The 12,631-nt window shown below is 41.6% G+C and overlaps 1 protein-coding gene across 4 annotated transcripts in view; it reads left to right on the top strand.

Moving 5' to 3' along the window:
* nlgn1 (neuroligin 1) overlaps window positions 1-12,631 on the top strand; it is a 520,675-nt gene that overhangs the window by 477,125 nt on the left and 30,919 nt on the right. For all 4 annotated transcript variants that reach the window (XM_054749775.2, XM_054749774.2, XM_054749773.2 and 1 more), the window contains one exon: window positions 11,309-11,521. In XM_054749775.2, the coding sequence (XP_054605750.1) occupies window positions 11,309-11,521 (213 nt within the window). The remainder of the gene's footprint in view (window positions 1-11,308; window positions 11,522-12,631) is intronic.

The following is a 12,631-nucleotide window of genomic DNA, read 5'->3' as shown; positions in this document are numbered from 1 at the left end:
TGACGGTTGCTTGTGCTTGTGGGCCAAATATCAGTTCAGAGTACCCACCCTTTTTGGAGTCCCTGGGACGAGTGCTAGATAGTGCTCCATCAGGGGACTCCATTGTCCTGCTGGGGGACTTCAATGCTCACATGGGCAACGACAGCTTGACCTGGAGGGGTGTGATTGGGAGGAATGGCTCACCTGATCTTAACTCGAGTGGTGTTTCGTTATTGGACTTCTGTGCAAGCCGCAGTTTGGCCATAACGAACACCATGTTCGAACATAAGGATGCCCATCAGTACACTTGGTACCAGGGCAGCCTAGGTTGCAGGTCGATGATAGACTTTGTAGTCGCATCATCTGACCTGCGGCTGTATGTTTTGGACACCCGAGTGAAGAGAGGAGCGGAGCTGTCAACTGATCACCACCTGGTGGTGAGTTGGATCAGATGGCAGGGGAAGATGCTGCGTAGACCTGTCAGACCCAAACGCATAGTGAGGGTCTGCTGGGAACGCCTGGCAGAAGAACCTGTTAAGACGGTCTTCAACTCTCGCCTCCAGCAGAGCTTTGACCGCGTCCCGAGAGCAGTGGGGGACATTCACTCCGAGTGGGCCTTGTTCCACTCTGCGATTGTTGAGGCGGCTGTTGCTAGCTGTGGTTGTAAGGTGGCCGGTGCCAGTCGTGGTGGCAACCCCCGTACCCGCTGGTGGACACCAGAGGTTTGGGAAGCCATCAGGTTGAAGAAGGAGGCCTACAGGGCGTGGCTGGTCTGTGGGTCTCCGGAGGCAGCAGAAAGGTACCGGATAGCCAAGCGGGGTGCAGCAGTGGCAGTTGCCGAGGCAAAATCTCGGACGTGGGAGGAGTTTGGTGAGGCCATGGAGAAAGACTATCGATCGCTTCCAAAGAGGTTCTGGCAAACTGTCCGGCGCCTCAGGAGAGGAAGGCAGCAACTCGCTCACACTGTTTACAGTGGGGACGGGGAGCTGCTGACGTCAAATGAGGCTATAGTCGGACGGTGGAAGGAATACTTTGAGGAGCTCCTCAATCCCACTTATGCTCATTCCAAGGAGGAACCAGAGCCGGGAGACCTGGGGATGGACTGTCCAATCTCGGGGGCAGAAGTTGCTGAGGTAGTCAAACAACTACACAGCAGCGGAGCCCCGGAGGCGGATGAGGTTCATCCTAGGTATCTCAAGGCTATGGATGTTGTAGGGCTGTTATGGTTGACACGTCTCTGCAACTTTGCGTGGTCATCGGGGGCAGTTCCTAGGGAGTGGCAGACTGGGGTGGTGGTCCCCATCTTTAAGAAGGGTGACCTGAGGGTGTGTTCAAACTATAGGGGGATCACACTCCTCAGCCTCCCTGGAAAGGTCTACTCCAAGGTACTGGAGAGGAGGGTCAGATCGATAGTTGAATCTCAGATTGAGGAGGAGCAATGTGGTTTTCGTCCTGGCCGTGGAACTGTGGACCAGCTCTTTGCAAGGGTGATGGAGGGGGCATGGGAGTTTGCCCAACCAATCCACATGTGTTTTTTGGATTTGGAGAAGGCTTATGACCGTGTCCCCAGGGGCACCTTTTGTCTTTTCCTTTCTCTTTCACCTCTGACTCCGTGTCTGGTCGGAATTACAAAGCATTCAAAAACAATAACAATAAAGTTTTAAGTATCAGGTGTGACATTAAAAGCAGACGCTTTGATGCTCCACCTGAGAGTAAATCTGTAGGGCTTGTCACCAGCATTCAGACATCAATTCTGTTTGCTTCACAGCCAGACAGGAGACTGAAAAAAAAGAACAAACTCCTGCTGCAACACTTCCCTGGTGTCATCAGTAAATAATAAAATAATTGTCTGAAAGATTTAACTAGTTAAATCTGCTCATCTCTGTTGTTATACTGCTTATCTTTTCACAGAGTTGTTATTTGGACGGATCTCTGGCTTTTGCGCTGCCTTTATGCCTAATAAAGATAGGGTGGGCCTTTTAAATGTAAATATTGAAACAAATGGGCACACACGTACATAGTTTTCTTTAGAATAGAATAGAATAGAATAGAATAGAACAGAATAGACAGTGGAGAAATTCACTCATTACAGCAGCACGTACATTTGGTAGTTTAGGTTATTATTGTATCCATTAGCAATTAAAAAATGAATAAAAAAATAAAATGGAGTTCCAAGAAGAAACAGCATAAAGCACACAGTTATACAAATGTGCATCCAGGTACTGAACGTGTATTGGTGAATGACAAAAGAAAAAAGCTGCAGTCATTTCATTTTTTCTGGGTATTCTCACTACACTCTATTTTGTTTTATGTCTGGCTACACAGGAGTATCTGCTCTGGGTCAAATGTGAGTAGACTCACTCTCTTTAACTTCCATTTCAGACCATTTCATTATGTAAATAATTTAGAAACTATTTACATGACATATAAAGGAAAATCACACTGCTGCTAGGAGTTTGGCCCCTTGAATAATCAGTTTTAAGCAACGGACAAGGTGTCTGTAAGAACTTCATAACCCAGAAAAACATTTGCCTTCATACATCTTGAGTAAAGTCAAATGAATAAAATTATTTTAAGGAGTCTGGTTTATTAAATAGTAGAAAACATGGACAGATCCTTATTGCTTGACTTGTTTTTCCAGGTCTGGTACATTTTCAAATGTTAGGGAGTTTGTAGCTGTTTGCAAAGCAAAGTGAAATTGTTAAATAGTTTGGCTTCTTACCTCAGTGGTTTAGTGAATCCAGCATGGTTCAAAGCTACATTTTTGGGAGACAAGAATCAGATAAATACATTCGGGGGTTGGATAGTCATTTGCGTTTCATGGGATTCTCAGTCAAATCCAATCAGCTCATTAAATTGGACATTTTCAAACCAACACAAATCCAAAGAGACTAGGTTATGTTATGTTCAAGACATCCCAAAATGTGTTTGAAAACTGAAATTAAAATGTTTTTTGAGGAAGTTTGATCATTTAAATACAGACACATTTACAGTGTTTGACTCATTTAAACTAACTAAAGAAACATTAGTACATCTTAACTCGGTCCATGTGAAACATGACAAGCCACAAACAGAAGTATATATTTTACTGTGAATTATTCATCTCAGAGACAGCAGATTAGATACAACACAACTGTGTCACCACTCAGTAACTGTAAGTTATAGTTTGTATTACTATGAAGTCTCGTGCAAAACACATCCATAAGATACGTCACCCTTCTTTTGCCACTTGCCAGATTCTGGCAGCCATTTTTCTACTGTAACACAAACTGGCAGCATGCAAACAAGGCACACCTGAAAATGAGAGCTTGCTCTGTTTGTCCCTCATGCTGTCTAAATAAAGGTTGAATGAGTGAACATCCTGTAGCTCCATATTCATTATTCCCTATGAGAAATACGGTGTGCCTTGTCAGCACTTTCCTCCAGCCGGTCGCCGCCGGTGTGCCGGTGTCTGTGCTGTTGTTGTATGCATGGAGCAGATATAAATGGAGCGTTGCTGAGGCTCTGTAAATATTTGGAGCTGCTGTTGCACCATTTGTTCTCAGAAGACATCTTTAGACTGCAAGGTGGTGTAATGTGAGAAAAGAAGCTTGGATGAGGTGAGACTTTAGTATTTTTGTTAAATCAGGTCATGAAGCCACTAAATATTTATAAGGTGTATGAAACACATGATAGGTATTAATAATCATCCTTAATCATGAACTCTTTTTAAAAATACCTTTACAGAAACTAACTGCTAGAAATAAGCGATTTAATGACGTATCAAACTCTGATGTAGGAAAATTGTTATGCTGTTAAATATCACTGCCATCATTTTAAAATGTTTCTGTAATCTTTGATATTTTGATCAAAGAGTTCATGAGTTTTAAATTAAGTGAAACCACTAGATGTGGCAAACCAGAGTGTTTAGTTGTGATTGACTCGGGAACATTTAGGAGCTAAGTTATTGTCCTCCCTGATCAGAAAAGACAGAGCTACAGCTATAAAGTGTGAAAATTCAATGTCAGTTCAACGTGCCTTAGAGCTGAGCAGGAACAAGGTGGTTGGGGGCAGCAGCAGCTCAGGTGGTAGAGCGGGTTGCCTCATGATCGGAGGGTCATGGGTTCGATTCCAGCTCCCGCCAGGGGTATCCTGCTGTTGTGTCCTTGGGCAAGACACTTCACCCAACTTGCCTGTGTTAGTGGTGGTCAGAGGGGCCGACGGCGCCAAATGGCAGCCTCACCTCTGTCAGACCTCCCCAGGGCGGCCGTGGCTACAAGTAGCTTACCATCACTAGCAGTGTGTGAATGTGAGAGTGTGTGAAAGCATCTTTGGGTGTCTAGAAAAGAGCTATATAAGTTTATGTTTATGTTTATGTATTTAGCAGACGCTTTTGTCCAAAGCGACTTACAAGTGCATTATTATTATTATTATCTGATTTGGATGCTTCACTCATTTTTAAAGGTGTTTCTTCCAGGAGGAGACCAAGAATCCACACATCCATATCCAACACCCACTTCATTCTGTCCAAAGTAAATGGTAAATGACAGGATGATATAGCACCTTTGTGGAGTTCTACAACCCCCACAACGAACAAAAATCTTGCTACCCAAGCTGGCAGCAATAAAAAAAAATTGTGGCAAATTGGACTTAATGAACGTGAACCTCTCTGATTACAACTTAATCCAATAAAATGGTCACCCAAAACAAAATAAATACCTGTGTGCTAATGCAAATATTGCTGAATTAACAGAGAAGTATTTGTTTAAATGCTTCTCTGTTAATTCAGAAATATTTGCATTAGCACACAGGTATATATATATATATATATATATATATATATATATATATATATATATAGATAGATAGATAGATAGATAGATAGATAGATAGATAGATAGATAGATAGATAGATAGATAGATAGATAGATAGATTGATAGATAGATGATAGATAGATGATAGATAGATGATAGATAGATAGATAGATAGATGATAGATAGATAGATAGATAGATAGATAGATAGATAGATAGATAGATAGATAGATAGATAGATAGATGATAGATAGATAGATGATAGATAGATAGATGATAGATTGATGATAGATAGATAGATAGATAGATAGATAGATAGATAGATAGATAGATAGATAGATAGATAGATAGATAGATAGATAGATATAATTTGTTTGTTTATTTATTTGTTAATGTATGGATGAATTAACCATCTAAGTGGCAACATTAGCTGCACATTAAAATCTAGTTGATAAATGAGTCAAACTGGATAATTAATAATAATGGTATCTATGGGGACTTGAATCATACATTTAATTATCTTGAAGCACTGCAAGGTGCTGCATTAAATTTCTACCAATTAAACTTTTTTAGGTTCTATTTCTGAGGTTTTGATCATATTTTTCGTCATCACATTTTGTTTCCCACGCATGTTTTTCCCACTTAGCTTTTCTGTGGCCCTGTGCATTCTAAAGAGTCTCACTGAACTGCTAAACTTTTATCGTTCCCCTCCACTTTAATGTCCCCTTTCTCGTTGGATTTTGAATTATTATTTTTTTCTTCTCGTGGCAGTTAAAAACCAAATCTGCTGCCTGAGTTCATGCTTCAGCGGTGGTGTTCTCTCCTATATTTTCCTTTGCCGTTCCTACTCATTCTGTCTTTCTTGACGTCCAGAGCTCAAAAGATAGATAGTGAGAAAGAAAAAACGGAGAGAGGATTATAGTACACCAACCATGACTGTGAAAAATAGATGTGTGCTGAGGAAGGGGTATAAAAAAGCCAATCTTTCTCCTCGTTCGGCGTTCTTTCTCTGCTTCAGCAGAGATCGGAGGGATAAATGCTGGATTCCTGAATCAGGGCTCACCTCCATATTGTCATCCCAGGAAGCTTAGGGGTCAAGCTACTGGGTCTCAGTCTCACTGATCATAAAAGTTGTCTTTTAGCCTAACCTTACCAGTAGACACATATGATCTGATCTCCACAGAGAAACAAAAAGGTGCAGGAAGAAAAAAAAATCTATCTGCTGCTTGTTACCAACAATTGAGTTTATTCTGCTTCACTGCCACACTTAGGAATGTGATTTTATTAGCCTGTCCTGTCAGTTGAAGTAGACAGAATGGTTGATCTGGTGCCACAACATGCCAGAGCAATTTTGGTCTGAAAGCAAGAGGGATGTGGGATGTCCCTCCCATTGCGCATAGCCCTTATTATGTTTGTTGCATGGGAAGCCGCCTTTGCTTACGCACCAGAGTGGACAGGGAGAAAAGAGACCTACAACACAAACAAGGGAATGGAGGGATAACAAAAAATACACAACAAACATATGTGAACAGAATGTTTACTACCACTTGAGAGCTGGTGGCATTTGCATGTCAGAAGAAACTGAAACATCAGCAACCTGCTGAATTTTACTGAAATAGGGCAGGGCTATCCATACAAGTCATATTTACTGTTTCTATTGTCAAAGTGTCTGACATTGCTGCATTTGGAGATAAATTGTCCCAAAATGTGATAAACTGCACTACTTTTTGTCATGTTGTGGTGAGGAAATCAAACCCACGACATACAGAATCAGATCTGAGACGGTGTAAAATGTTTAAATAAGGATTTATTGAAGGGAAACCAAGGAAGCAGCGTAAACGTAGCTGAGTTCTTGCACAGGAAAGCTGGTGCGGGAAAAGGTCTGGGAGGAGGGAACTGGATTGAGGGAGGAGTGGTCCGGTCTGGGTTGAGAGGAGATTCCTGAGGCTGAGATCCAGAAGGGGAGACGTGGAGGGAGCTGAGTTTGCTGAGATCCAGGGAGCTTAGGTGGGCAGCTGGAGGTGGTTCTGGCCAGGGAGAAGCTGAGAGACAAATAGGTAGGAGTTCCAGAGAATAGCCAGTCGTGGATGAAGGTGGAGGTTTGATCTGGTGACAAGAGCAGGAGGTCAAAAGGCAAAAATCCAATATCCAAAAACAAATCTAAGTCTCAAGAGGTTAAAGAGCTCAAATAAGTTATACAAGTGGCTGTTAGAAGGTACCCAGGTAGAGTAATCATCCAGCGAAGTGTAGGAGTCTCCCAGCTGCTTAAATACCCCTGGCCAGCTGATGAGCAGATCTGCTGCAGCTTGGTCACCTCCAGACACGCCCACCTGCAGAGGGAAAACTCAAAAGACAGGGAGTGACAGCAGGGAAATACCTCAGACCATGACACTTTTACAGTCAAAATACTGTTACTAATACTAATATACAACACATTTGGTTATCAGAGTATGCAGTGTTTTACATATAAACAAATAGAACCCAGTATTGGTCTAGCAAGTTCAGTATGTGGTGTATTCATTAGACAATAAAAGTACAAATTGCTGAAACAGGTTTATTTGCACTTGTATGTTGTGCTTTTTGCTTTGAGATTACAATGATGATGAAAGCAACAGCAAATGTGTACCAATTAAGCAGGCACGTTGAATCTGGGCCTAACACCTAACCTTCTTTCTACTGGACATGAAAGGGGCGCAAAACGTACTACGCAGCAATTACGCAGAGTTATAGCGGGCGAGTTCCTTTCTACCGGCAGCTAAGTGTGATGTCATCATTACATTTCAAGTCTATTTTTTACTCGCTACGCTTCCAAAAGACGCAAACTCCACAGTTTAGATATGGCCAGGCAGGAAGTCAAACACAAAATCAGTGTAAAAGATTTGGAGACTTTCAAAATAAAAGTCACGTGCAGCACATCCTTTCCTGTGAAACCTCTGGAACCAAAGTAAACAGAAGAGAAGATAAACGACATGCTGTTGTCTTTCTCTTTGCCTTTTATTGTGTGGACTTCTGAAATCATGCATGGTGTCGCAATTCTTCTATGACTTTGTGACCTCACAAGATCAGCTGTGTGGAATGCTTTTGCTCCCGTTTAATGCCAGATTTGTTCCCGCTTGGGAATAATGCCGCTATTTTGTTACATGCCGCTTTCACAGCCACTGGAAAGAAAGGGTATCTGTGTGTAGACACAACAAAGCTTCAGCTGATTTGACCTTATAGGTTGTACTCAGTATAAAGTCAGCGTATCACTTAATCCTTGTGGATGTATACAATTTCTTTATAAGGCAATCGAAGCAATGTTCTGACATTATGATGGTCATCATTTACCAGCACTTTAGTTTTGTCTCCCTGTGTTTAAGTGTTTGTTGATGGCTGACCCATCAAACATTGGTTGGATTAAAGCATATACGGAGAATTGGTTTAAAATCATATCACAGTGTTTGAATCTAACCTATTTGGACATTGCACATGTATTTTGGACCCATCTGTGATTTTGACTTACTATTAAACAATAATTATGTTTGAGTTCAAACCCTGCTTTGCCTTGCAATCATCCTGTTAATCTATGCTGTATTATTTCACATTAAAAGCCCCACAGCTGTCATTCCCTATCTTTCCTATGAGGCTTTTAGAGTGAAACATTTATCAGAAGCTTTCAGCTGCAGTGACTGTACTATACCAATAAACAAACAAAAAACTAACAACAGCAAAGTGGTGGCAATTGAAATAATGTTGTGTTTGAAAAGAGTATTTCTTTTAAAAAGAGACCAGTCGTTGGAGAAATTACAAGCCTACCTGAACATTGTCTAATGCTGGTATTATGATCATGAAACAACACATTCTCACACCCTAAGCGTCAGAAACAAACGCTTGGTCAGCCACCCTCCACGTCAGACCCCAGACGCCAAAAGTGCCCTTTTTTGTTACTTATGTGCGAAAAGGGGTTTTTCCCTTTTGTAACTGCAGATCCCAATGCAGCGTAAAACTGACGTGATTAGATATCCGCTGATGCGGCACCGAACCAGCTCATTTAACCGCACCTAAACCTTAACGTTTCACTACTTATAACCTTCCCCTCTCCCTCATCCTAACCTTAACCCTCTTGCTACCTAAAACGTTACTCTCACTGCGATCAAGCGTTTGTTTCCCATGCATTCTGACTCTGACAGTCAGAGTCTGACTGTGAATTTTCGTATTTGCCGCCCAAGGGGAACGTTAGAACATACCATCTGGCGAGGGGGAGATTACACATACCCTCTACTTTTAACCTCCACCGTGGTAGTTGAAACCTCCCCCTCGCGTTGGCTCGGTTCGAACTCGACCAATGACGGGGCAGCTCCCGCCGTTCACTTCATAGAGCCGGCTTTTAGAGCGATCGACACATCACCAACGTGTTCGCTGGCAAGATGGTTAAGGTTAGGATAGGGGTGAGGGGAAGGTTAAATAAGAAGACAAGGTTAAATAAGAGGATAAGGTTAAATAAGAGGATAAGTTTAAGGTGAGGTACAATGAGCTTGTTTGGTGCCCTGGCTGCGGACATCCCATCGCGTCAGTGTAACGCTGCATTGGGATCTGCAGTCAAATAAGGGAAAAACCCCTTTTCGCACATAAGTAACGAAAAAGGGCACTTTTGGCGTCAGGGGTCTGACGTGGAGGGTGGCTGACCAAGCGTTTGTTTTTGACGCGCTGGGAGTGAGAATGTGTTGCATGAAAACGTGCCAGATGTACTGCTTCCTTATATGGTAAAATTGAACTTTTTTCTTTGTCATGTCATGTTTCTATGTTACATGGTATAATTAGCCTTATCATTGCAAGATAAGGTTATTGAGCTGTTTTTTTAAACATTACTTTTCTTTTTTTTAGTTTGTTTTTAAGTGGGAAACACATCTCAGGTTGGAAGCTATTACGACTGGTTGACTGGCTGATGTACAAGTGCCCATGATGCATCCCTGAGGAATGAGTAATAGTGGTGACTGACACTGGGTAATGAGCAGTCACAGCAGAGCACTTAGTCACAGTGGTCACAATAAGAAAGGAAGGACTGAGCAGGAGACATGCAAAGTGTTCCCTGGTTTCCTGTGTTAGTAACTGCTTTTTGCATCAAAATGAGAGGATCTGCTGGGTGTTGAACATGAGATTTCTCCAGGAGACCATGGCTCCTGGTTGGTATATGTGTGCCTGAGTGGCTCTGGATCTTAAGACAACACTGACTTGGTTTGCCCAAGGGCTCTTATTAAACAAGTATGGAATGAGTGAAGTTGGTCTTGTTGGCTTGAATTGAGATGAAGCTACTTTGAGCATGATCTGTAATCACTATATTGGTGTCAGTCTGTGAGGGACAAGCAGTCCTGGTTTTTGGCTCCTGACCAATGATGCAACTATTAAATCGTGTTTCTATGGTGCCATATTTCCCCGATTACAGCTATGGTTTAGAAACTCACTGACATCAGCCCTTATGTTGTTTTCTGAAGTAGTTTCATGGCATGGGTCATAGTTACATTGACATTGGCAAGCTTTTGAACATGAATGCTATTATTTGGCATTTTCATGCAATGACCAAGGCTATATTAGGTCTAAATAATAATTACAATGTAATGTAATAGAAAGAAACAAATTTATTTTAAAATCCTCTTAGACAGAGCCATTCAGCTGTTGTAAAATATGTTTAGAAGCAGATTTGACAGCAACACAGCTAATCCCATGCGCCTTCCTGTGCTCTTGCAAGCAAGGCATCACAGAAACGTGATTGGATGTTTGCAATGTAGGTGCTGTGCCAAAGAATGTAGGCAGTCCACGATTGAAACCAATGTGGCGATTACAGATTGTGCAAATTTTTGTGTGACGAGAGGTTAGTATGCTTTGACTGCAATCTTTACTATTACAAATACCACTTGGTTTTATAAAATTTGGTGGCATAAGAAGCATGTGCGTAGGAGGTAATGGCATTAGGCAGCACATATTGGAAATGTCAAACTCGGACAGACGTTTGCTGTTAAATATTATTCTGCGTGTCCTTCATAAATATTCAAACAAATTCTGGAATAACTTTTATTTCCCTATCATGTTTTCCTTCCCTCACTGTTACTGACAGTAATGCACAGAGTTTACTTAAACTGACTGATACTATGCAATCCTTACCAGACAGCTTGATTAATGTTACGGGACAGCAGTAGCTCAGGGGGTAGAGCGGATTGTCCAGTAATCAGAAGGTTGCAGGTTCAATTCCGGCTCCGACCAGAGAATTCTGCTGTTGTGTCCTTTGGCAAGACACTTAACCCGCCTTACCTGCTGGTGGTGGTCAGAGGGACCGGTGGAGCCAGTGGTCGGCAGCCTCGCCTCTGTCAGTGTGCCCCAGGGCAGCTGTAGCTACATCATAGCTCATTCCCACCAGTGTGTGAATGTGTGGGTGAATGACTGATTGTGTTGTGAAGCGCTTTGGGGGGTCGTAGAACCCTAAGAAGGTGCTATACACAGACAGGCCATTTACCATTTTACCATGTACTGAAACACAACTTGTCTTTTTTTTTTTCATGTAGGGTTCCTGAGTACTGGTGACCAAGCAGCCAAAGGGAATTATGGCCTGTTGGATCAGATCCAGGCACTACGCTGGACCAGCGAGAACATAGCAGCTTTCGGTGGTGACCCATTACGCATCACTGTGTTTGGGTCAGGTGCTGGAGCTTCCTGTGTGAACCTGCTCACACTGTCTCACTATTCTGAGGGCAACCGCTGGAGCAATTCCACCAAAGGTAAAACTTCACTCACACGTCTGAAGACTTTGAAGAATGAACAGATGAAGTTTTTCAGACTTATTAAATAATTCTACCAAATGATTGTGTAGAAAAACTGGAAATTAGGATAACTTCTAAAGCGTAAATGACCATCAAGATCATGTTTTTTTTTCAACATGTTTTTTTTTTTTACTGCTGCTGGCAAACTTGTGCAAATGATCTCATTGACTGCATTCTAAAACAAAAACCATGTCTTGTTTATAAAAATGCAGACGTACTGTTGGGTAATTTCTAATATTGCTTCTATATTACCTCAAAAAAGTCAGAACACACACAGAGGGATCAGATTCATAATTTGGTAAATTGTAAACAACCCTTAAACATACAACATCGAAATACTCTGCAAAGGGGAAAATACTTTGCAGAGGGTGAGAGAATCAAACACACCAGACACAACGGCAGTTTGCTCACACACCAGGCAAAGCCTTAGAGCTCCTTTTATTTAGGAAGACACACCCAGAAGTTTACACAATTTCTTCAGCTGACCGGTAACTTAATCAACATTCTTCAGAATCAGCTGACCGGGGTAACTTAATCAACACATATTGTTGGACCTTCATCTTGTCTCAGGAAGTGATCACAGAGGCCATTCTTCGTCACTCTTAAAATGTGATCAAAGAAGATCGATGACCTTTCGTTTAAACAAATACTTATCATGTCCTGCAACGTTTTTTAGGCCTCAAAAAGGTACATTAAATACAGAAAATACCTATCACGTACAACATACAATATTGGGTGACAAGCTTTCACAAATGTTTGAGGTCCACTGTAAAAAGAAAGGCCTAACAAAAGTGTAAAAGATGCATCTATAATGTAGTTTGGTTACTTCCATAAATTATTTTATTGAGCGATTGTTTCGGTAAAGACACATTATACCAGTTTTAAATTATTCAGCAAAAGTAACCATGTGTAAAATGTTTACATGGACAAAATAATGAAAAGTTACTTACTATACAATGGAGTTGTGCCAGAGAGCATCACATTACCTAACCCTAACCCTAACCCTAGCCCATACTAAAGCCTGATTAGTGTTTGTTTTTGTTCATTATTTTTGATCCAGTGGAGAAG

The sequence above is a fragment of the Nothobranchius furzeri genome, chromosome 16 (genome assembly GCF_043380555.1).
Source record: "Nothobranchius furzeri strain GRZ-AD chromosome 16, NfurGRZ-RIMD1, whole genome shotgun sequence".
NCBI classification, from domain to species: domain Eukaryota; kingdom Metazoa; phylum Chordata; class Actinopteri; order Cyprinodontiformes; family Nothobranchiidae; genus Nothobranchius; species Nothobranchius furzeri.
This window is presented reverse-complemented; position numbering and strand designations above follow the sequence as displayed.